The sequence below is a fragment of the Squalius cephalus genome (genome assembly GCF_949319135.1).
Source record: "Squalius cephalus genome assembly, chromosome: 10".
NCBI lineage: Eukaryota > Metazoa > Chordata > Actinopteri > Cypriniformes > Leuciscidae > Squalius > Squalius cephalus.
The window spans coordinates 32,409,288-32,432,390 of record NC_137131.1 but is presented as its reverse complement, the minus strand read 5'-3'; the positions used below and the strand labels follow the sequence as shown (position 1 = coordinate 32,432,390).

Here is a 23,103-nt window from a genome sequence, read left to right as displayed (position 1 = left end):
CATTGTCGTGTTTCTTTAGAAATAAACAATGGACAAATGGAGTCTTTAAACGCCTCAGATGTAAAGTTATTCGCTGTCAAAGTGATACCAAAATGAATGGGAGTCAATGGGATGCTAACAGCAGGTGAAGGCTTGTTAGCCAATGGCGGCTCCCGGGGGTGGTGCGGAAATCGAGCGCTCGATTACCCCCCTGGTTCTGTAGCCTCCGGGCTGGTTGCGGGCGCTGCCATGTTGAATGAGACAACATGTGAGGGGAGGGGGAACAAAAGCAAGGAGGCGGGGGCGAGCACACAGCACAGAGAAGGCAAACAAGCAAAGTGGCGAAATCAGAATTAAAGTCCCCGTGAACCGGAAGTTGCAAACGACTTTTCTCCAGTGTTATGACGTATTTCCAAGTGAAACGGAATATTGAACAGAGGGCAGGGTTTTACTTAGCGCACCTCCTCTCAATCTCTCGCTCATAGCAGACTAACGGTTTGAGGGGAGTAGTTAAGCGTTTTCAAACCAAGCCCGTCAAACCTACGTCATCAGAAAAAGACGCCATTCCAGACCGGAAGTAACTTTTCAGATTTTGATTAAAGATTACCATGGTAAATTTTTTTTATTTTTTTTTAGTTACTTGCACGGATTAATTGTTCACCACAAGACTAGTAATATGAGCTAACAAAGTAAATAGGGTCAATTTTGATTTCATGGGGACTTTAAATATAAACAATATATCGATATATACGATATGTCAAAATCCATATCGTATTTCAAAAATATCTCGATATATTTTAAATATCGAGATATCACCCACCCCTTGTAGTACAAATGAAAAGCACTATATAAATGCCTCATTCACTCATTCATTCATTCATTCATTGTTGCCTAACTTTTGTAATGTTATTCATTTTAAATCAGTTATTTTCAATGATTTAAAACAACAAAGGCAGGTACCTACTCATTTTAAGTTGTCTTTTCTCTTTGGAGGCCATGCATTTTTACATCATTAATGACATCCACACTGAAAAGGTGAAGCCCAGCTCACATAATAACCAAAACAGTGTTCTTCCAATAAATTTTGAAGACAACACTTCAGTGTTATGCCTCAACCACTAGTGGGCCAAATCTTCCATACTCCAGCTTTAAATAACTGTTGGTGTCTCAAAAAGGCGGGGAAAGGGTTTCTTGCTGGGACAAAAGTATTTTACAAGGTTGGTCTTTCTGTTTTCTTAGATGGCTCTTTGGAGTCTGTGAGTGTACTTGCCACCAAAGAAATGCTTTTTCTCCTTGATGAAGACCACCAATGGAGCAAGAGTCAACCTGAGGGCCAAATGAGCAGTGGGAAGGTGACTGTTCAGGAAACTCAGCCAATCAGTTGCCTTAGTTCCGTTCATCTGTTCTCATCCAATCCATGCCAGGTGGACCTAAAACTTTATGATGAGGTGTGTGTGTGCATCTTTACATGTTCTCACTTAAACCACATAGAACTTAAGAGCAATTCTCTAAAGTATGAAACCATTAAACAATATGGCTACTATATGGATAGAATAAATGGAGGTTTTTGTTGCTTGTTTTATTTTTTTCACAGATGGCCAAGAAAGAAAAGACATGGTCTTTACATGCTGAAGATGAAGAGCTGGTACAAGACCTGGTAGACTGGATCACAAAGCAGTGGGAAAAAATGTTTGGCGTCAAACTGGCTACTATCAAGCAGTAACCTCTAGCCACAGTGTTAAAGAAAAGCACATACCTTACAAAATGAAGATTCCTGCCTCAATCTACCTGCTTTTAATCTGTATTACTGTCTTTGTGTAAATGTTGACTGTTTGTCTTTTTGTCTCCAAATTACCCCCACAAATTCCCTTTTTAACTTCTCTTGGTTGTGCTAATGTCTTTGTGCAAATTGTGCAGTAACAATGCTGCAATTCTGCGTGTCTTTTTGACTTTGTACAACAAAACTCCAACATACCTTATAATACACAACTATGCATGCATTAAGTTGATTTGTTTTGAATTTTGTAGATGTTTGAATATGGAATTGAAGGGGTGTTTGTTTTTCAGGGTGAAAAGCCTTTCATTGTGCTCTCAGAAAGGTTCATAATTGGGTTATGCAGGTCACAGGATAATAACAGCTTTACTTGAGTGTTCGTGGTGTTACTTCAATGGTAGTTGTTAAGACATGTTGCTGAACTAAATACCATCTTACTCTTTGAAACTTTCTGTTGAAGAAGTTTCTTAACTGTAAATGTGTACACATTCATTTTCTGTGAACTAGCACTTGCAGTATTTTTTGTGTTGATTTGTTTTATAAGGAAACCGGCATACATGTATCTCATAAATGTAAAGTTTAACAATTGTTGTTGTTTTTTTTCGCCAAGTTACAAAATATTCTATTCCAGCACTTCTATAGAGCATGTAAAAAGAGAGCTAGTGACTACACTTTAAAAACGTAATGGTCACAGGAAAGGAAACCTCAATGGCTGTGAAGAGCCTGAAGAGAATATTTAATATAACCACATGCAGTTTTGTACCATGTCATTTGTGTCATTCAGATGTTCTTATTTCTTTATAATTGGTCTAAAATAATAGTGAAATGGCACATTGTTGTTAACAAAGTTGAAAGCATACTGTCAGTCAATTTAAAATGTATTTAATGTGTATTTATTTATCTTTGTACTGGTCTCCAATAAGGAAACATGATAACTTTTATTTTTGTAAACATAATAAAGAATTCAAATCTTATACATCTTTTCATTATGTCCTATCAATGGCAGAGAAATAAAGAAATGAAAATTGATTGTTGCACATTAGTTGGTAAAAATTTGTTTGCCAACTTCACGTTCCTAAGTATTGTACATATTTTATAATATAGGTAAGTATTTTATGTTATGACACATACATTAGTTGTACAGTAATTATTGCACTCCCTTACCCACCATCTTTCTTTAGTCCTTTATGAGTTTCATTCAGCAGACATATTTTATGTAGAAACTGCTGCACAGAAATAATTGAGTTTGTTCTCTGGTTCATATAAGAACATTCAAACATTTAGTGTAAAACTTGCATAGACATGTCAAGCCCATGTGTTTAATGTTAAGCAATTGTTTGTGATGTACTACATTTGCAGGAAAGGAATGCCTCTACCTGCGTCTTTTGAAATAATGTATTTAGGAAAGGAAAGGGACAAAAATCGTGAATATTATAGCCTATGTAAGTTATATCTGGCTATTATATTTTGGTATTGCTTTTATTGGATGCTGATATATGACAAGGTTGTGTGCCCTAAATGAGAATGTCTTTTAAATTCCAGTGAAATTCTGAAATTTGAATTGAGGTAGCAAACAAGATACAGAATTGCATTGTGAATTTGAATTAAAGGAAGTAGAATTAAACGTATAATTTTAACTAGAAAAATAATGTTCATCAAGACAAACTGTTCAGGATATAGACAGAGAAACAAAGAGAGACAGAGGCAAATAGCTACATCAGACAGAAATGATGCTACATAATTTATTATGTATTTCATACATTTCATTATTTTTAATAACTTTATTTTATAGTGACAACACTTTAATAAATTCCCCTTCCTCTCATTTCAATTCAACTTCCATGTGGCCAGTTCACAAATTTTGCCCAAATGCTTACGAATTGTATGTTTATTATAATTATTATTTTACAGTGGAGACTGGAGGGGTTTTTGTCGGGAAACAAATAAGCTCAGGTTTCAGATTTAAAGGCCTAATTAAGTGTGGGTGTAGTCAGAGGAGGTGAAAACTGCTTTGGATGGATGTTCACGTGATATGGGTTTCACAAGCATTGTCCAACAGCTGAGGACAGGATAGCCTACTAATCACTTGATAGACGAAGGTATGTTAATGTTTTTGTTTCTTACCTTGTTTAAAGTTTAATGGAGCTGCGCATTTACGGGGGCAGCATGTGACTTTTGAGCGTTTAGAATTAATTTCATTGATACAAAGTTGCCGCGTTTAAAACTTAAAAGAAAGTTTGACCATCTCAGGTTGATTATACGCGGTAAATTCCGATTGTGGATTTTTTTAAATATTATTATTATTATAACATTGGCACATGAAACAGCGAATTTAATAGGTGTTTATTATATTAATTATAACATTCTTATAGTTTAGACATGAACAATGTTCTGAATGCATGGCTAGGTAAACTCCAACAAACGATAAAATGTGTATTACTATTATTATTATTATACAATAATCTGTAGTTACAGTATTTACTAGTAACTTAGTTTTTCATTGTTTTTATCAATTAGCTATATTTTTTTTTGCGTTTTTTAAACATCTGGTCTGTATGTCTGAATATTGCTTATACGTAATGTTATAATTTTAGCCTCCTTTAGAAATTAAGTCACCATGGGCAATAGGCTATTACTTGTCACTTTTTAATACATTTTGGAAGTGTTTTCCAATACCCTTTCACATGTGTTAGAGTGTCAGTACTCTAAAGGTTTTATTAATTCACACATTTTACTTCAAGTTAGAATAGTCAGACATCTATCAATGATCATACCTCAGCTGAGATTAAAGTCTTTATATTTTGGGGGGGGTGTTATGATAGTCTTTTCTGAAAAGTCTGCCATGAGCGATAGTCAGTTATGAGAGTACTGCAGCAATGTAGCTGCTGTTTTTTTAAATCTGTGCCACAAGTCTACAGAAAAACTGAATCATCATTGATCATTGGATTATGCTATACACACCTCTATATCAGCAGCACTCTGTGACTTCACTGGTTAAATAGTGGATTTAAAATTGGAATTGTCTGAGTACATAACTTTCACAACATATTATCTAGCTATATCTTGACCACAGAACCTCAGTCATGGTTCTTTATGTCAGATAGTGACCTGCCATGACTTGTCCTTTGCTTTGAAGCTCCAATTGGGTGAGGTCGCTGATGTTGGCAGGCAAGAGAAGCTATTCAGCCCATTTACATTTACAGGACATGACTAACATGAATTTAATGATTTTCCCATGTTTGAAATACTGTCATATTATTATTATTATTATTATTATTATATGTCATTTTCATTTAATTTCTTTGGCAATATTTCATATTCAGTTAATATCATATGTAAAATCTTAACCTGTGGCTCACTTGTACTGCAGTGAAACGCATGTAATGTTTATGTACATCAAGCTGTGTGTTATTAAAATCTGGTGAGAAAACTTAGGTTCACAACAAGTTATTCAGTCTGTTCCTGTTATGCCGTCTGTTGGCAGTTAAATTTAGTTAAATAGAATCTAATATTTTTACCTGTATATTTCTTAAGAAATGTATTTTATTATGACATCTTATCTTCTCCTGTTTGTACTGTATGTGACAGATCAAAAACACTTTTATACATTAATAGCTTTTTATGAGTTAGCCTTGATTTATAATTTTTTTTTAGGGCTGTCAAAATATTTATTCAGAATCAAATTTTCTGGCTAGTGTAATTGTAAACCTTTTTATGGAAAGAAAAAAAAATATGTACAAATGTGTTTTTTTAGAAATGATGTTCGTATTAATATATGCACTGAATATGTATAAACTTGACACCGGACAGAGGTAGATTTTTTTGCAACCGTGCTCTTGTTTCACTCAGGCAAAGTTCTATATTCATAATAATCTTTATCTATAACTCCAAAATGCTTGGGAAATGCAAACATTTTACGTGGTTACACCACCTGACATTTTTAGAGTCATTGCATTTTCAAAACTTTTCTGAATACAAATAGTGCTTTTATGAGAACTTGATGTGTTTTAAACTCTTTTTTTTTTTTTTTTTTTTTTTTTTTTTTTTAAGCGTATTGGGCACTTATACAGTAGTCAACATTTAAAGTGGATCAAAAAAGTTAATCAAAGTTGTCCTAAGGCAAGAACGGGTTTTGTTCAAAATTCAGGTATAACTTGGATGAAAGGTTTTGATCTACTTCAAATGATGACTGCTGTATTTCCCTTAGGCTGAACAGGAACCCATTAAGAGTGTGTGAGTGTGAGTGTGTGTGTGTGAACTTGTATAGTTTTCTTTGTGAGGATCAGTTTGTCTTTTAGACCATCCTAATGAGGACAGAGTAAAATGATGACCTTTTGGCCTTTAATTTTATTAAGAATAAGTTAAGGTTAGGGTTAGGGTTTAGGGATTGCATTATATCAATGAATGTCCTCTCAAAGATAGTCATACAAACGTGTGTGCATGCATATGTATTGAACACTGACACCTGCTGGTGCTGTGACTTGTATTTCATCAACAAGTATAACATAATGAAGCACTTCATTATGTCCAATAATGTAATGTAATTAAACAAATGCAATTAATAACATGCATTGGTTATTGCATTAAATCTCAAAGGTTTTTTTTACTCAAACATGTTCACCATATTGTGCTGGACTTTTATTTCATGTCATCTGCAAAACATTGTTTCTGATACTTCTGTTAGCCACAACTGAGGCCATTTACTGTAATGGTTGTCCCAATTTAAATGCCTCTATGATTCTACTACCTCCTATCTTCTGCAGATCTGACAGGTCTCCTGTGTTGGTGGCAACATGAGTTGGAGCTTCTTGACACGCTTGCTTGATGAGATCTCCAACCATTCCACTTTTGTGGGAAAGATCTGGCTCACTCTCCTCATCATCTTCCGAATTGTCCTGACAGTGGTGGGTGGTGAGACCATCTATCATGATGAACAGAGCAAGTTTGTGTGCAACACTTTACAGCCCGGTTGTGATAATGTATGCTATGATGCTTTTGCCCCTCTATCACACGTTCGATTCTGGGTTTTTCAAATTATTATGATCACCACACCATCCATTATGTACCTCGGCTTTGCCATGCACAAAATTGCTCGAATGGCTGATGACGAATACCGACCACATAAACGCAAACTGCTGTCTATGGTTCATCGTGGAGTGAGCCATGACTATGACGAGGCTGACCAGATGGGTGAGGAAGTTCCCATGATCTTGGAGGAGATTGAGCCATCTGAGAAGGATAGTAAAGCGGTATCTACAGCCAAGTCTGCTGCTGAATCCGACATTCCAGCTACGAAGCATGATGGTCGTCGTCGCATCAAGAGAGACGGTCTTATGAAAGTATATGTCTTACAATTAGTCTCTCGTGTTGCCTTTGAGATCGCCTTCCTTTTTGGCCAGTATGTTCTGTATGGTTTTGAAGTGGCACCATCATACATTTGCACTCGGAGCCCTTGCCCACACACGGTGGACTGCTTTGTCTCACGTCCCACTGAAAAGACAATCTTCCTGATCATCATGTATGTTGTCAGTATTCTCTGCCTTGTGCTGACTGTGCTGGAAATCCTTCATCTGGGAATTGGTGGCATAAGGGACGGTCTCCGCAGTCGATCGACTCGGAGGTTCCCCGTACATAGGCCATCAACATCCACCATCTGTCATCGCCTTACCAATGCCCCACCGGGATATCAGGCTGCCCTGAAAAAGGATTCTTCTGGCAAGCTAAAGGCTGAGTTCCTGGGAGACTCAGGACGGGAGTCACTGGGTGATGACAACACTAGTCGTGATCTAGACCGTCTACGGAGACACCTGAAAATGGCACAGCAACATCTGGACAAGGCATACCACTCTGAGGAAGTAGGGCCTTCACATAGCAGCGGTCCAGACACTAACAGCATTGCAGTTGAGCAAAACCGACTTAACCAAGCACAGGAGGGCTATGTCAGCGCTGAGGAGAAAGGTTTGTTTTGGGCTACACTTCATTCTTCCACATAAATTTTCTTTTAAATGAACTCCAACTAACTCACCAAATGTGGGTAAAAATCAACCATGGTGTGCAATGTTTTGAACTCATTATGGTGGGGTCACATTTACCGTTGCTCTGTAAAATCTTGTGAGCAAAATTCCATTAATTTTTTTTTTTTTTTTTTTTTTTGCGTGAGGGCAAAAAGGTTTCCCACATAGATTTAGCTTTAGAGTTCATTACACTATTGACAGTGGACCTTTTTTTGCCCACAAATGTATGCTGAAATATCGCTAATGTATCTACACCATTAAGGCGGTCGCTCACCGGAGGAGAAGCGCAACGTAGCGTTGCATGTAGGACGAGGTATCGCAAAGTGGACGTGCACATTCTATTGTCCGTTTGTGGTCAACAATATTGTTATGTTTAAGGACATTATGATAACACCCAGTTCTGGCATGAAACTCTTGATGGAGCAGGCTGATAGGTCCTTAACTCATTTGGTAGCTTTGCATCGTCATCTACATAGCGCAGCTTATTGGTTGCTGTTGCATCAGCGGCCAAAGAGCTGTTGAGCCAATGTTTTCATTAGCTATGCTGACGTGTGTAGTTGATTTGATGCAGCATCAGAGCACACTGTCTTTCTATATCATCTCAACAGCTTTTCACTTATCAATTAGGTTATGTCAATGATACATCAAATGATTTAATTATGATACTTGCTCAGGTGATTGTTGGATTTTTATCTCTATCAGCTTGCAATGTATATCTATTGTTAATGAGAACATACAGGGCGCGTTTCTAGAGTTAAGCCATTCGGCATGGTAGCCCAAGCACACATAGTCACAGGCCACTACTGTGAAGACATTCGGCAAGGTAGCCCAGGCACACATGGATATTAAAAACATGCGGTCTCATGGCTCTTAAAAGAAATACAAAAATTAATATGTCTTGGCGTAGCAGATCTATTCTGCCAAGACCAAATACATTAACATTGTCATATCCATTACCATGCCAATCTCTCCGAGAGTTGTCGACAGAATTAAGGTAATGTCTGTACTGTATGTTATGTTATGATTGTAGGCTAGTTGCAATTAAATACAATCGTTGCTAACCTCAGTCACTGAACATTATACTGAATTACTGAATTAATTGGGAATCTCACCTAAAAATCCGGTAACAACAGCAATCTTCCTCCACGCAGCTGATTTCTGTTTTTGTCTTTAAAGAATCTGTGGTTCGTGGCATATAAGTCAGGGTATTTCCTAACTTCTTTGAGTTTTTCATTGTCCTTTTTCTTTATCGTTATGCTACACTAGGGATGGGCAATGTCAGTCCTGGAGTACCTCTCTCCTGCAGAGTTCAGCTCCAACCCTAATCAAACATGCCTGAACAAGCTAATCAATGTATTTAGGATTACTAAGGCTACAGACAGGTGAGGTTTTTTTTTATATCAGGGTTGGAGCTAAACTCTGCAGGACAGCGGCACTCCAGGACCGACTTTGCCCATCCCTGAGCTACTCCATGCTATTGAAGTCAACTGAAGTGTCTTATGACCTGGTACCTCCAGTAGGTGGCAGCACACGACAGTGAATGTTACCACGACAGGCAGCAGTTACATATGCTATCGCACTGAGGTTAGTGTAATAAAAAAAGGGCAAAAAATGCCAAAATGAAAGATTATAAGGGGCTACGTTTATTATACTTTTTCCCCCTATTGTATGTTTAGACTTTGTTCAAGCTGTATGAATGTAAAACTAAATGTATCTTGCAGTACAGAGTGAAGTCAGTAGCCTATGTACATTAATGGTGGTTTTGGACAAATATATAATGTAATTGAATGAAAAAATGTTAGTGGTGCTCTGTGTCGTGGCAGGATTTTGAACAGCCTCCTAAGTCGTAGCGCTGCACTGCGGACACGTGTGGCACTGCCGGTGTGCGTGCATTCATAGAAAACAATTTGTTGGAATTTTAAACGTGGTGCTAAGCAGCGCTTCGCTTCTCATCCAGTGTGTGACACTCCACCCCCACCCAATTTTTTTCAACCTGTTCTTACTCCCTAGATGTCTGATTAAATGCCACATATCCAAGACTTTTACGCATCACTATACAGATGCCATTGCAACGCTCCCAGTAAACCCAAAGCTTTAAAACATTTGTAGACGTGAAGTTCATGGGAATTTTATCATCATGAAATTATATGCTGGGGTATAATTTTGTCATTAGGACATGATATTTTGGGGTATGAATTTCACTCATTATCAGACACCTTCACTCTCAGAAAAAAAGGTAAAAAAGCTGTCACATGGCTGTACCTTTTCAAAAGGTATACCTTTGTACCTAAAGAGTGCATTTAAGTCCCTCAAAGGTACATATTGGTACCAAACGTGTACATATTAGTACCTAAATGGTACATATTAGAACCCTTTTGAAGGGTTCTGTCCCAGTGACAGCTTTTGTACCTTTTTTTCTGAGAGTGTTGGGAGTGTGGTGTTTCTTTAAATGGATGTCAATAGTGGAGAGGCTTCAATACACTGAATTCAGTAAGCTTACTTTTGTGAGGAAACGGTTGATCACTTTATGAATTTGCACACTGTGGCTAATTTTTAACATAATTTTGAAATTTGCTATATTTGGAGTTTAAAACTAAATAAATGTTTTATAATAGAATTTGCAGAATTTTTCAACGGGTTGAATTCACTCTTTCATTTGTATGGTTTACACAAACAGTGATTGACTGTCATAAAACTGATGTGATTCAGTAATTCATAATCAGATTTTATAATAAAAATATTTAAATCTGTGATTTCTGATATTTTTGTTTTGGATAGAAGTTCTGAATGTGCAGTAACTCAATTTAGTAGCCAAAAAGGTCATTTCAAACCCTGTACATAAGATATGGATAATTATTTCTAGTCAAATATGGAGTGCATGTCATCAAACATTGCTTCAGAAAATGTTCTAATGTGATTTCTTTTCTTACTTTTTATTTTATTTTATTTATTTTTTTGATAATTGATGGATATTTAATAAAATGTATATTTTTATTTTTTCTGTTTTTAAAGAGGCTCGTGCTTGAAGCATGTTTTCCTATTCAGCTGGCTCTCCATCAAAAACAAACCAACTCCATGCTGAGATGCACATTTTGGAGGGCAGTCGTTGACCAGATTTTGTGTTTTTCCTGTTCTTCTGACTTCATCGCATGGACTAAATTAACGAATGAGATGCAAATAATGGAGAGCAGTTATTGACAACATTATGTGTGTTCTCCTCTAATTGCATATTAGGAAAAGTGTTATTTACAGTATTAAAACATAGCTGCCATATATAATGACAAGAAAATCACCAGTTCATAAAATGCACACTACTGTACCATTATCTTCCAAGCATTATTTGCTCCCATGGTTTTATAAAAACAACACGAGAAAAATAAACATTCCCTGACTGTAATGTTGAGAATATTTTCATGATTGTTATTGTCCATTTTAGCACATTGGTATAAATTGAAGCCAAAAACTTCCTGTTTTGAACTAAAGTCTTCCTGTTCAGATCATTACAATGAAAGAAAGATATATCTTAAAAAAAAATATATAAAAAATAAAAAAAAATAAGCGTTTGTGTTTGGTTATGTTGCTTTTGGTTAAAGTCTGCCTGTGTGTTCTGATATTTTTGTAACATTGTCCAGTATGTAAATGTCTTAAGTTATGGGAGGGTGCCTTTCAAACAGCACTGATATTGTATTTAGAACACATGAATAACATGATTGCAATACATGTGCATTTGACCAGATTTCAAAACTACAAAGACCCTGGAAAATGCTTGAATTGTGTATTAAAAGGTTTCATTCTCTGTATTATTATAGAAATTAAAATGTGTGGTGCGAGTATGCAACATGGTGTTACTTTACTTTTGGTACAGTGTCTGTGTTTTACATTGGATTTTATTTTTAAACTGGACTTCAGATTTTGCAATGACATGATATAGATGCTCACTTTTGATTTGTTGGTGATCCAAGTAATATTTAAAGGGATAGTTTAACCCTAAATGAAAATGATATAATTTACTCACCCTCAAGTTGTTACAGACCTGTTTGAATTTCTTTCTTTTGCTGAACATGAAGGACGATTATTTTAAAGAATGTATATATATACAGTACCAGTCAAAAGTTTGGAAACATTACTATTTTTAATGTTTTTGAAAGAGGTCTCTTATGCTCATCAAGCCTGCAGTTAAAACAAAACAAACAAACAAAAAACAAAAAAAACAATAATATTATGAAATATTATTACAATTTAAAATAATGGTTCTCTTTTTTAATATATTTTAAAATGTAATTTATTTTTGTGATGCAAAGCTGAATTTTCATCAGCAAGTACTCCAGTCTGTGGTGTCTTATGATCCTTCAGAAATCATTCTAATATGATGATTTGATACTCAGTTATTATCAATGATGGAAACAGTTGTGCTGTTTAATATATTTTTTTGGAATATTTTTTTCAGGATTCATTGATGAGTAAAACGTTAACAGCATTTATTCATAAAAACAGCATTTATTCAAAATAAAAACATTTCTAACAATATAAATCGTTACCATCACCTTTTATCAATTTAACGCATCCTTGTTGAATTAAAGTACTAATTTCTTTTTAAAAAAATAGTTATTGTTCCCAAACTTTTGAACGGTAGTGTATATTGTTACAAAAGATTTCTATTCTAAATAAATACAGTTCTTTTTAACTTTTTATTCATCAAATAATCCTGAAAAAAGTATCTCAGGTTATAAAAAAAATATTAAGCAGCACAACTGTTTCCAACATTGATCATAAATCAGCATATTAGAATGATTTCTGAAGGATCATAAGACACCAACGACTGGAGTACTTGCTGATGAAAATTCAGCTTTGCATCACAAAAATAAATTACATTTTAAAGTATATTAATAAAGAGAACCATTATTTTAAATTGTAATAATATTTCATAATATTACTGTTTTTTTGTTTGTTTTGTTTTTGTTTTTGTTTTTTAACTGCAGGCTTGATGAGCATAAGAGACTTCTTTCAGAAACATTAAAAATAGTAATGTTTCCAAACTTTTGACTGGTACTGTATATTTTTTTCATACTATGGAAAACCCCATTGGAAGTCAACCCCATTGACTTAAATGGGGCCCATCAAGTGTTTGGTTAGCCATATTCTTCTAAATATATTTTGTGTTCAGCAAAAGAAAGAAATTTGTTTAATGTTTGGGACAACATGAGCAAATGATAACAGGATTTTATTTTTTGGGTAACTCCCTTTAACTGAAAGTTTTAGACCTTTTATTTAGTTTTACAATACTAAATTAATAGTATTTTGACAAAATGTTTGAAATTATGTGCACAAATGAGATGAAGGCTCTTTTTTACTGTTTGATCAATTCTGTTTTCCTTAATGTGTAAGTCACTTTGCACTTCTGCTAAATTAATAAATATCAGAGGCTTAGAAATACCCGTTATTCTGTATTAATTGATCTGCATTTTGCCAGGTTGAGATTATAGCCATAAAATCCAAATCAGTGATGCATGACACTGTTTAATGCCTCTATAAAATGAATGTGTCCTTAGTTTCTTAACTTTACCAGTTATCATTTTTATTATAATCAAAATATTACAATTGTATGCAAAAAATCTGGCCTGGTAGGTCAAAGGTCTTACTCTATTGAATTATTGTAGAGCCATTCTTTTTCACTGTGCCCTTGAGCAAACCTAAAATGCTTTATGGGACTATCCAAGTAGTTTGTAGCTTGTTTTAAAGCATCTGTTATATAACCCATTGTGCTTTAATGCAGCGTTTCTCACCCTGGTCCTGGAGAACCCCCAACACACCACGTTTTAGTTGCACATTTGACTTGAAGCAGTGCTGCGCAGACCCATCGGTGTATGACATCAAAGTACCGCGAGAACGATTGGAGAGCAGACGGCTCTGTTTGATTTCGAACTGGATTTATTCTGAATGTTCCGATCCAATCTGACTTCGGATGTGTAGTTCCTATCCAATATGACTTCTGACGTGTAATGCTTTCTGAATCATAATCGCACACTGTTCATTCATTGGCCAGAGGAGAACTCTATTTTCTATTTTGTTCTTCGGGTAAAAATGAATAACAAGAACTACATAATAATGAAACGTCTCTTTTTCAAACATTTATTCTTTATTGACATATGTAAGGTGCATTTTTTTAATTAGTGTACAAGGTTAAGATTATTTACTCTGCAAATGGCGGTTTAATTCAAGTAGCCTATAGGTTTCTGCAGGACAGTAATAGGAGTTACCAGATCAGGGAGCGAGGCCATAAACATAGGGGCGTTTTCACCACGTTACCTGATTTGCCCACATCACAGTGAGGGTAGGGTTTAGGGGTGGGGTCAGGTGAAGGGCATAATTTCCATTGAATGATTTATAAACACCCACCAGTTTGAAAACATTCACAAATTTAGAAACGCCCACTTTTGTTCCGCAGAGACCCCATACTCGTTTAATTTAGTACAAGCTGTCTTATTTGCATAAAGAAATTAAAAAAAGTTATAGAGCAATATTTTTGCTAATTTTTGTATCAACAGTTGTCATGTTAATGAAGGTTAAAGTTTGATAAAGTTAAAGTTACAAGTAGAGGTTATCTATCTACAGTATCTTCTTAATCCACACAGCATTTAAAACAGCTGAATAGCTGTTTGAAAAAAACAACAACATTCTCATCCCTTACAGATAATCTTAAATCTAAACAACTCTAGAGTGTTAGATGCAGTTGCACTCTTCTGGTATGATTTTAGGTAGGGTCTCGTACTTGAATGAGTATCCCCCGTCTGAGGTGGTGGTGAAACGGAGGGACTTCATGCTCTCTGGAACAGGGGCGCAGCACTGGTTGATCCCGAGTAGGGTGGTAGTGCGCTCAATGCTGGAACAGTTGCCATGGCAGTAGTAAAATGTGAAAGCTTTAGGATGAACAATCCAGTTGTTCCAGCCAAGGTCCTCGAAGGAGATTTCGATCTGTTTTTTTCTGCAATCTGTGTCCTCAGAAGCAGGTCTCCTGAGATTTTCGATTGCAGCCGGTGACCAAGGGATTTTGGGCGCCCTGCGGGAGCGGTCAGGGCCACTTGAGCGTGTGTGAAGGTGCAGAAAGGGTGTTTTATCTTCTGAATCATAGCAATTGCAGGATGGGCAACGGACCTGCAGCATGAAAGGGCCATCAGCCATGGCAATGTGGAGATGGGGAGCTAACTTATAGGTGGTCCAGCCATCAGGGCAGCGTTTGATTGGACTGTCAGATGCTTGGAGCAGCTCCTGGAAATGAGTGAGAATGAAAAGGGGTGCTGAGATGTTACTAGAAGCGATGGTCTCTCCAGCATAGAACCAGAAGTGGGCAGAGGTGATGACAGAGTCCTGGCTGTCCATAGAGGGCTGGAAGTAATAAGTAAAGTGACGGGATGCAGCATCTGAGGAGTGATAAGGCATATCCTTGCATGTAGACTCTGAAAGTTAATAAGAAAGGTCCGAATGTGTATCAAATGAAACAATGTCAACATGGCAAGATAACCCTGTTGCTTTAAAATGTGATTTAATAATTAAGGCGGATCAATGTGTCCACGATAAAGAAAATCATCAAATTTTTTTCAATTAATGTTGGTTTCATATGTTTGTTTGTTTTATCTTTTATACCATTTTTAACAAGCATTTAGATTGTATGACTCTAAACATGTCATGTGGTGTAGGCTAACTATCAAGTAAAAAGTTAAACATATTTTCCTTCCACATAGTGAGCACCTCTTAACCATTAAAAAAAAAGTCCTATATTTCATTAGGTTTCGCACTTGTATTAACCTTGCATTGTCTTTAAAAGAGTACACCACTGCTTCACACCACAAGATAATTTGACTGACAGAGTATTTAAAATATTTATATTTTAAATATTTATGATATGATTATAATAATATTTATAATATGTAGTTATGTTATTCGTGTTGGACCTGCAATATTTCTCTAAGAAAGCTATTGGAGCTTACCTGAGCTTGGGAACAGAATAACCTGTGAAGACTCCTGATGGTGTCTTCTTCCTACTCTTGTCTCCCTAGTCATCCGTGAAGCTACATGGTGAGCAACTCTGTTCACTGCTTGCCTTGTTGGTAGCTGCAGCACTGGCAGAGGAGGCTCATCCATCTCCAAACCTTCTAGGATCCGTCTTTTCAGCCAGCCAAGCACCATGTCACGCGGCAATTCATCTCCTTGACAGGCCTGGACCAGTGGAGGTGAAAACAAAGCCCACAGCATCAGGGCACAAGCAAATGAAGACAAACAGCTGGTCCAGGTCAACATCCTCAAAATTCAACAGAGGATAAAGCAGACTAAATATGACAATTTAAAAAAATAAAAAAAAAATAAAAATAAAAAACTATTTCAGGTAAAAGAGAGAGAGAGCTGGAATCAAGTTCAGCTAGGTTTAGTGTCTTCTCTCTTACAGATCTATGTTGTAGAAGAAGTCTGTAATATCTTCTTTTTTTTTTACACTTTAGCAAATGGCAACTATTTGTTTGGGTTCATGCTATCACTGTCTGTACAGGATAAAACAGCTTTTGAGATTACAATTCTTGGATACAGTCTATTTCCCTGTTCCCTTGTCCTTGGAGGAAATTGACACAGTGAGATAAGATTTTTTTTTTTCTTTTTTTTTTTCACAAAAGTGGATCATGCTTTTATTCTTCCTGCTTGAAATGTTTAACCCATGTTTCTGATCTTAAATACAGAAGCCTACAATATTTAGTATGTGAATGAGATGTTATTGAATTGTGCCTTATAAGTCAGAAGTGTCCAATCCTGCTCTTGGAGGGACACCTTAATGTAGAGTTTAGCCCCAACACACTTGATTGGATGGAAGGAAAGTGTCATTGTTTAGTCAATGTCATGCTATTCTAAACCTTTATGTCTTCATTTCTTTTGTGGACTTGTGGACAATATAATATATCTGAAGAATGTTGCTAACCAAACCATTTTGGTGACCACTGAAAAAAAAAAAAAAAAAAAAAAAAAAACATTTTATGTTTCACAGAAGCAAGTTTACAACATTGTAAAAAGTGCTATATAAATTAAGGTGACTTGACTTGAGAACATGAGGGTGAGTAAATAATTTCAGAATTGCTTGGGTGAATTATGTCTTTAAGGAACTCATAAGTGCTCACAAGGGTTTTAGATTTGAACTATATATTATTTTGTGGCTGTATAGTGGCTCTACATTAGCTCAAATTATGTTATATTTTTGAGAATTCTATTGTTGCCTGACATCAAAACTCATTATTGGCAAAATCGTATTACTCTATGTTCTTTGTAAGATTTTCTCTGAGAGTTTGGATACTATGACACCTGCTTTCCCATGTGAGCTTGAAAAGTACAAACAAGATATTACATTATCAAACGCTTGTGGCTTGACCTTGCTGTGCAAATATCTCTGTGTCTGGTGTTTGCCAGTTTTTGGCAGAACTGTTTTGCAATAGCGAAGATCAGTTCAGCCACTTCACATACAAAGAAAAAAAAAAAAATGAAGTTCTTGGAAATTCTTTGAACTTTTGTAAGTTATGTTAACAGAAGCAAATATATAATTATGTTGGTAACACTATACAATAAGGTTTCATTAGTTAACATTAGTTAACTACATTATTTAGCATGAACTAATAATGAACTGCACTTCAACAGCATTTATTAATCTGTGTTATGTTAATTTCAACATTTACTAATACATTATTAAAATCAAAAGTTACATGAACAAACAACGAACAGTTGTATAAAGTTAACAAAGATTAACAAATACAGTAACAAATGTATTGGTCATGGTTAGTTCATGTTAGTTAACCCATTTGTGCCCAAATTTTTCTGAATATTTTTCTGCATATAGTCGTGTTAATAGTGTCCTATGTAAACATGTTCTGCATTTATTTTCCCCAGGTTTTTTTTTCTCTTTTCTTTTTTTGAAAATCGTATTTGAATGTGGGGCAACTATAGTTGCCGATGGGCAAATATGTTGTATGCACCCCCTCAATGTCAAATATGAATAGGAGGAGAACATTTGGCATCTATCTCAAAATAACTGCTTTCAGCAGATCAATCTTTATTCATAAACACATTTATTATGTATAAAAGTCAAAGAACATTTGATGCGAACCCAAAAAAGCTGCATCTAGCTAATAATCTCTTGAATATAAACATAACAAACAACAAATCCATTTGTCTTAACCCTTGTGCGCTGTTCGGGGTCTTTTTCACCCACATTTCTAACTTTCATTCATGGGGATAACATGGATAATTTGACATGGTTTAGTGTTTTGGTTTAGTTTAGTTTTTTGCCCATCTTTTGGAAAATGCAGTTTTAAAAGTAACAAATTATCACTTTAACCAGTAGATGGCTGCAGAGCTCCACTATTTACTATTTGCTATTTGACTAACTGAAAGACATCTTTTCACAAGTTTTTCCAGTTGTAACCATATCTACATATTATGAAATCACAATTATAACAATAAAAGTTACTTTTTGTCAAAGTTTAGGCAGTTTTTGTACTGAAAAAACAACAACATTTTTTTCAATAATGTTATATTATGATTAGAATCAAATGAATTTTGTCAATGGACAAAGTTCATCCTCAAAATCAGAAACAACACAGAACGCACATAGACAGAAATAAAGTGGCACACTTTAAATTTGTAGAATTATATGAAAAACAGATGTTTGAAATAAATGATAAACTCTAAAGACTCCAACTTTTCTCTTTGTAACATCCTGATCAGCTTTGATTCTAATCCTAATGTAACATTATTGAAAAACTGTTTTTTTTTTGTTTGTTTTTTTTCAGTACAAAACTTTGACAAAAAGTAACTTTTATTGTTATAATTATGATTTCATAATATGTAGATATGAATCTAACTGAAAAAACTTGTGAAAAGATGTCTTTTAGTTTTAAACTTTTAGAACTTTTAGAGCTCTGCAGCCATCTACTCGTTAAAGTGATATCTTTTTTTTTTTTTTACTTTTAAAACTGCATTTTCCAAAATATGGGCAAAAAATCTAAGACTAAACCATGTCAAATTATCCATGTTATCCCCATGAATGAAATTTAGAAATGTGAATCTTTTATAAGGTGAATTTTACATAAAAACTGTTTTTGTGTGGAAGTTGACAGCCTCATGTGACAGGAAGGAAGTCACATTTTTTCTTGAAATCCTTTATTTGGTTGTTTGCTTGCATGTAATTTAGACATAAAACATAGATAACATCTAGAAAAATACTTGAACATGACATACACTGCTTAAATATTAACTAATGTTAACAAATGAAACCTTGTTTTATCTCATTATATATAAAGTGTTACCATGCTGTCTTTGAGCTAAAATTAGCTGAGCCCCCATTTTAAAAGTAGAGTCTTTTTCATGGCAAACACTTTGACTCCTTAGTTTTGTTAGCCACATGTCTCATTTAGGTTTAGACCAGTGTACCTAAAGGGTGGTGTGTGACTTATGCATGGATTGCTTTTGCTTCTTATAGTCAACATAATGGAATATGCATGACCATGGAAATATGTCCTGGCCACATTCCACACATTGGCCCTTACCAATCATGGCCTCCTAATAATCCCCTTACATTGAATTGGCTCTATCACTCTCTCTCCTCTCTCCACCTATAGCTGGTGTGTGGTGAGCGCACTGGCGCCGTTGTACTGTGGCTGCCGTCGCATCATCCAAGTGGATGCTGCACACTGGTGGTGGTTGAGGAGAGATCCCTGATATGATTGTAAAGCGCTTTGGGTGTACAGTAGTACATATGAAAGCGCTATATAAATGCCTCATTCTATTCTATTCTTCTATGTCTAAGCTTTCTGCACTGTGCCAGCAGGTGGGGAAAACCTACTAAGATTGCTGTTTGCTAATTAAAACAGTTTGCTTTTCCAGATTTGCTGTCTGTCAAATGTAGGAAATATCATATAGTAGCCTATAATTGTATAGATATTAGTAGTATTATTATTAATTCAATAGAAAACTTAAAACAATTAAACTGGTAATTTTCTTCAGTATAAGCACATCTGCATACTTTTCTCTGTTTCAACACAATAAAAGGCCCATGTTCCATTATATTATTCCAAACTCTCCGGTAATCATATCATGTGGCACATGCTGTCTTTAACAAATGAATCAGTCAACATTCATTCTATTTCTTGTCTTCACACACACAAAACAATGGTGGTGGATGGTAACAAAGTGTCTGGAAAGTTTCAGGGGAGTGGAGAAGGAATGTCACATGTGTGTCAGTGTCACAGAGTGTGGTCACATTTATACTTGTCTGTACTATGCCTTTAAGAGCAAGGGGTCAGGTTTTGTCTAGTTAGCTTAGACAGTTAGTCCCTGCTGGTAGATGCCATAACTACATCATTATATGTGCAAAGTCATCTTTCTCAGTTGATTACCACTGAAAACTAATCATGTATTCTGTCATAAATAACATTTATGTAATGTTACAAAGCTCATACCTGTATTGAACGCTCAATTTTCATAGTAAAAGCATTACAAGAGGCTTTGGGATGAAGTTCTGCCTACCCTTGCTCCAGCTGTCACTTGAAAGCTGGTCATACTCGCCTGTCACCTCTACAGGGAGTCAGTGAAGTATAAAGGGCATGGAAGAAAAGATAGGGGGAGAAGAGAGAATGGAACGTGTTAGATCTTTAAATGACTTGAGCTCTAACATGCGCTACCCCGCCATCTAGTCAGCAAGGGGCCATGTGACGTGCTTGTAGATTGTTGGGAGAGAGGGTCACAATCCAAAAGAGGGAAGGAACACTCAATTACCCTCTCTTGTGTAAACAGACACTGGCACTGGACTAATACGACATGATCCTGAGAAGGCTTAAAGATTAAGCTGCAGTTAATGGAGATATTCAGAGGCAATGTGTTGAGGTAAAATGTTACATGCAAAATGTTGGAAAAAAAAATAATAATTTGTATAAAGAGGTATGAGGTAAGGCAACATTTTCCTTGTGATTTACTGTTCCACATTGTAATTTATTTATTTTATTTTTTTTAAATTTGGAGTATGTTATACAAGAAAATACTATTTCAGTCTTTCTACTTTAAAATTTCATGTTAAATTGAATGTTACTTGCTGTGTCTTTGTAATTGATTGTGAAATTTACTAGCAATTTCTGAGTGAATATTTTTACACCATTTTTTTCAGTGCACATTGTGTACATGAAATCTATTTTATTTAATTTTTTCAAAACAATCGTATTGCTAATTATTACTAGATTAAATAAATAGTAATATATTCTAGACATATTTTGATGTTATGTACACATATTCATTTAGTGTTTATTTATACAAGGTTCTGTTTATTATGGAAGCTTGTTTCCGCCACAGAATAAAAATATAAAAAAGATAATTGCAATTTTTTTATCTCACAAATCTGACTTTTTTTTAATTTACATCTCGCAATTATGACTTTTTTCTCTCAGAATTGCGTAATTTAAACTCGCAATTGTGAGTTATAAAATCAGAATTGTGAGAAATAAACTTGCAATTCTGAGGAAAAAAACGTATCTTTTTTTCCCCCAGAACTGGACTTTATAACTCGCAATTGTGAGATTATATCTCGCAATTCTGAGATAAAAAGTCACAATTATCTTTTAAATTGTTTTATGGTGTGGCGGAAACAAGCTTTCATAGCTTTAGATATTCTGCTAAAGAGAAATATTTTTTCTTTCTTTTTTTAATTGCTAAATTTTAAATTATTTTTGCAGATTACAGATTTCATCATGACAGCCTCTGAAAAATTGGAGAACATAATATCTAAAGTCAATGGCCACAAAAGGAGTTATCTCACTACAACAGGGTTAAAAAATTATTAACAGTATTGCTCAAGATAATAATCACAATGAGAAAAGCTGAACTGCTGAAGACAAACTCTAGTTCCATGATTTCCTCGAACCATGAAACACTCCCAGATCAGTACCCCGTCGAAGCACCACCTGTATTCCTCCGAAAGCTGAAGTGGGCTGCTGTTGCGGGAGGTTGTGATGTCCGCCTGAGGGTGTCTGTAGGAGGCAACCCGAGACCGACACTGCATTGGTACCATAATGATGACCCTCTGATAAATGATCATGAGGATTATGATGGCTTGTGGATACGAGATTGTAAACAAGCTGATGGAGGCCTCTACACCTGTGTGGCTGTTAATCACCTGGGTGAAGCTAGAACCAGCACTGTTCTTGCTGTGCTGGACCTTGGAGAAGGTAAGATGTTTGCTGCAAGCACCTCCCAGAAACAACAAAGATTGATAATTGAGTTTCGGGTTGAAGAGTCCTGAATTAGTGGAACTATAGTGGAACAGTGTAAGCTTTCCCAATGCATAAAGTTTGTTTGAAGCCAGCTTGACTGATTGGCTATATGATCTGAATTAATATGATGGGAGAGAGTTGTTTTGTCCTGACTCTCTTGGTATGATGCATGGCATAGACTGACTTTATTTCCTTCAGTGGTAATAAAGTCATTAGACCTACTCTACCAGCAAGAAAAAAAATGTGCAAAAATTGTACAACAGTCACTGGGGCGGTGAATGTGATTCCACCAAGTACAACGCAGAACGTCTCGGTTACGGATGTAACCCTCGTTCCCTGAGTAGGGAACGGAGACGTTACGTCGGATGACGACGATTGGGGTTTCGCTTAGAAAGCCTCTCACTTTCGAGTATATAAAACGAGCCAATGGCAATGAAATGCCATGGGTCTGCGGAATTTGCATAGCGTATCTCCGCCCACCGCAGGGGGTATATAAGGAAGTACGCTGCAATATGCAGATATGTCTTCGCTGAGGAGCCGAGACTGAACTCAGGCGTTTTTCAGCGATACAGCGGAAGTGGCAGGAAGACGTAACGTCTCCGTTCCCTACTCAGGGAACGAGGGTTACATCCGTAACCGAGACGTTCCCTTTCGTGGTCACTCCGAGTTACGTCGGATGACGACGATTGGGGTTCCAGTCTAATCACGCCACCTCGGCTGTCATCCAGTGCCCTGCGTAAGTCTGAGCTCCCTGTTGTGAGACTAGCACGAACGAAGGAGTCCTACTTAACACAGGAATACCAAGGTACACTGGGAAGCATATCTCAGGAGAAATATGCAATTATGCCCAACCATTAAAGGGGGGACTTGAGAGACACATATGACCCAGAGGGATGCATATGGGGTATCACTGGGGTGTCCAGCCGCAGGTGGAATATTTAAACCCCAGGGGAGGCAAGGTGGCTTGCCAAGGGAAAGACACACGCTCACAAAGAGACTTACAGTGGAATACACATGTGAGGGTCGCCCAGAGGGGGGACCATGCACATGG

The 23,103-nt window shown here is 36.1% G+C and overlaps 4 protein-coding genes across 13 annotated transcripts in view; 3 read left to right on the top strand and 1 right to left on the bottom strand.

The window, feature by feature from the left end:
- The window catches only part of stk11ip (serine/threonine kinase 11 interacting protein), an 88,298-nt gene extending 85,512 nt beyond the window's left edge, over window positions 1-2,786 (top strand). For both annotated transcript variants that reach the window (XM_079883292.1, XM_079883293.1), the window contains 2 exons: window positions 1,219-1,427; window positions 1,574-2,786. In XM_079883292.1, coding sequence (XP_079739418.1) covers window positions 1,219-1,427; window positions 1,574-1,702 — 338 coding nt within the window. In that variant the 3' untranslated portion in view covers window positions 1,703-2,786. The remainder of the gene's footprint in view (window positions 1-1,218; window positions 1,428-1,573) is intronic.
- Window positions 2,787-3,741: 955 nt separating this feature from the next.
- On the top strand, window positions 3,742-11,603 carry gjc4a.1 (gap junction protein gamma 4a.1). Its single transcript, XM_079884871.1, has 3 exons — window positions 3,742-3,852; window positions 6,517-7,711; window positions 10,780-11,603. The coding sequence occupies exons 2-3, from the start codon at window positions 6,547-6,549 to the stop codon at window positions 10,791-10,793; spliced, it is 1,179 nt and encodes a 392-aa protein (XP_079740997.1). The 5' UTR covers window positions 3,742-3,852; window positions 6,517-6,546; the 3' UTR covers window positions 10,794-11,603.
- A 2,286-nt stretch (window positions 11,604-13,889) lies between these two features.
- On the bottom strand, window positions 13,890-16,205 carry inha (inhibin subunit alpha). The gene is made up of 2 exons (XM_079884337.1): window positions 15,753-16,205; window positions 13,890-15,221 (listed from the first exon to the last, which is right to left on the bottom strand). The coding sequence occupies exons 1-2, from the start codon at window positions 16,060-16,062 to the stop codon at window positions 14,488-14,490; spliced, it is 1,044 nt and encodes a 347-aa protein (XP_079740463.1). The 5' UTR covers window positions 16,063-16,205; the 3' UTR covers window positions 13,890-14,487.
- A 4,210-nt stretch (window positions 16,206-20,415) lies between these two features.
- spega (striated muscle enriched protein kinase a) overlaps window positions 20,416-23,103 on the top strand; it is a 128,347-nt gene continuing 125,659 nt past the window's right edge. For 6 of the 9 annotated variants that reach the window (XM_079883273.1, XM_079883272.1, XM_079883270.1 and 3 more), the window contains exons 1-2: window positions 20,416-20,676; window positions 21,516-22,007. In XM_079883273.1, the coding sequence (XP_079739399.1) occupies window positions 21,650-22,007 (358 nt within the window). In that variant the 5' untranslated portion in view covers window positions 20,416-20,676; window positions 21,516-21,649. Of the gene's footprint in view, window positions 20,738-21,515; window positions 22,008-23,103 lie in introns of all 9 variants that reach the window. The other 3 variants (XM_079883271.1, XM_079883269.1, XM_079883274.1) reach the window with 2 other exon arrangements.

Coding starts and splice junctions, on each gene's coding strand:
- inha (XM_079884337.1), bottom strand. CDS start 16,062: ATGTTGACCTGGACCAGCTGTTTGTCTTCATTTGCTTGTGCCCTGATG. Junction 15,222..15,752: donor TATTCTGTTCCCAAGCTCAG/GTAAGCTCCAAT, acceptor ATTAACTTTCAG/AGTCTACATGCAAGGATATG.
- gjc4a.1 (XM_079884871.1), top strand. CDS start 6,547: ATGAGTTGGAGCTTCTTGACACGCTTGCTTGATGAGATCTCCAACCAT.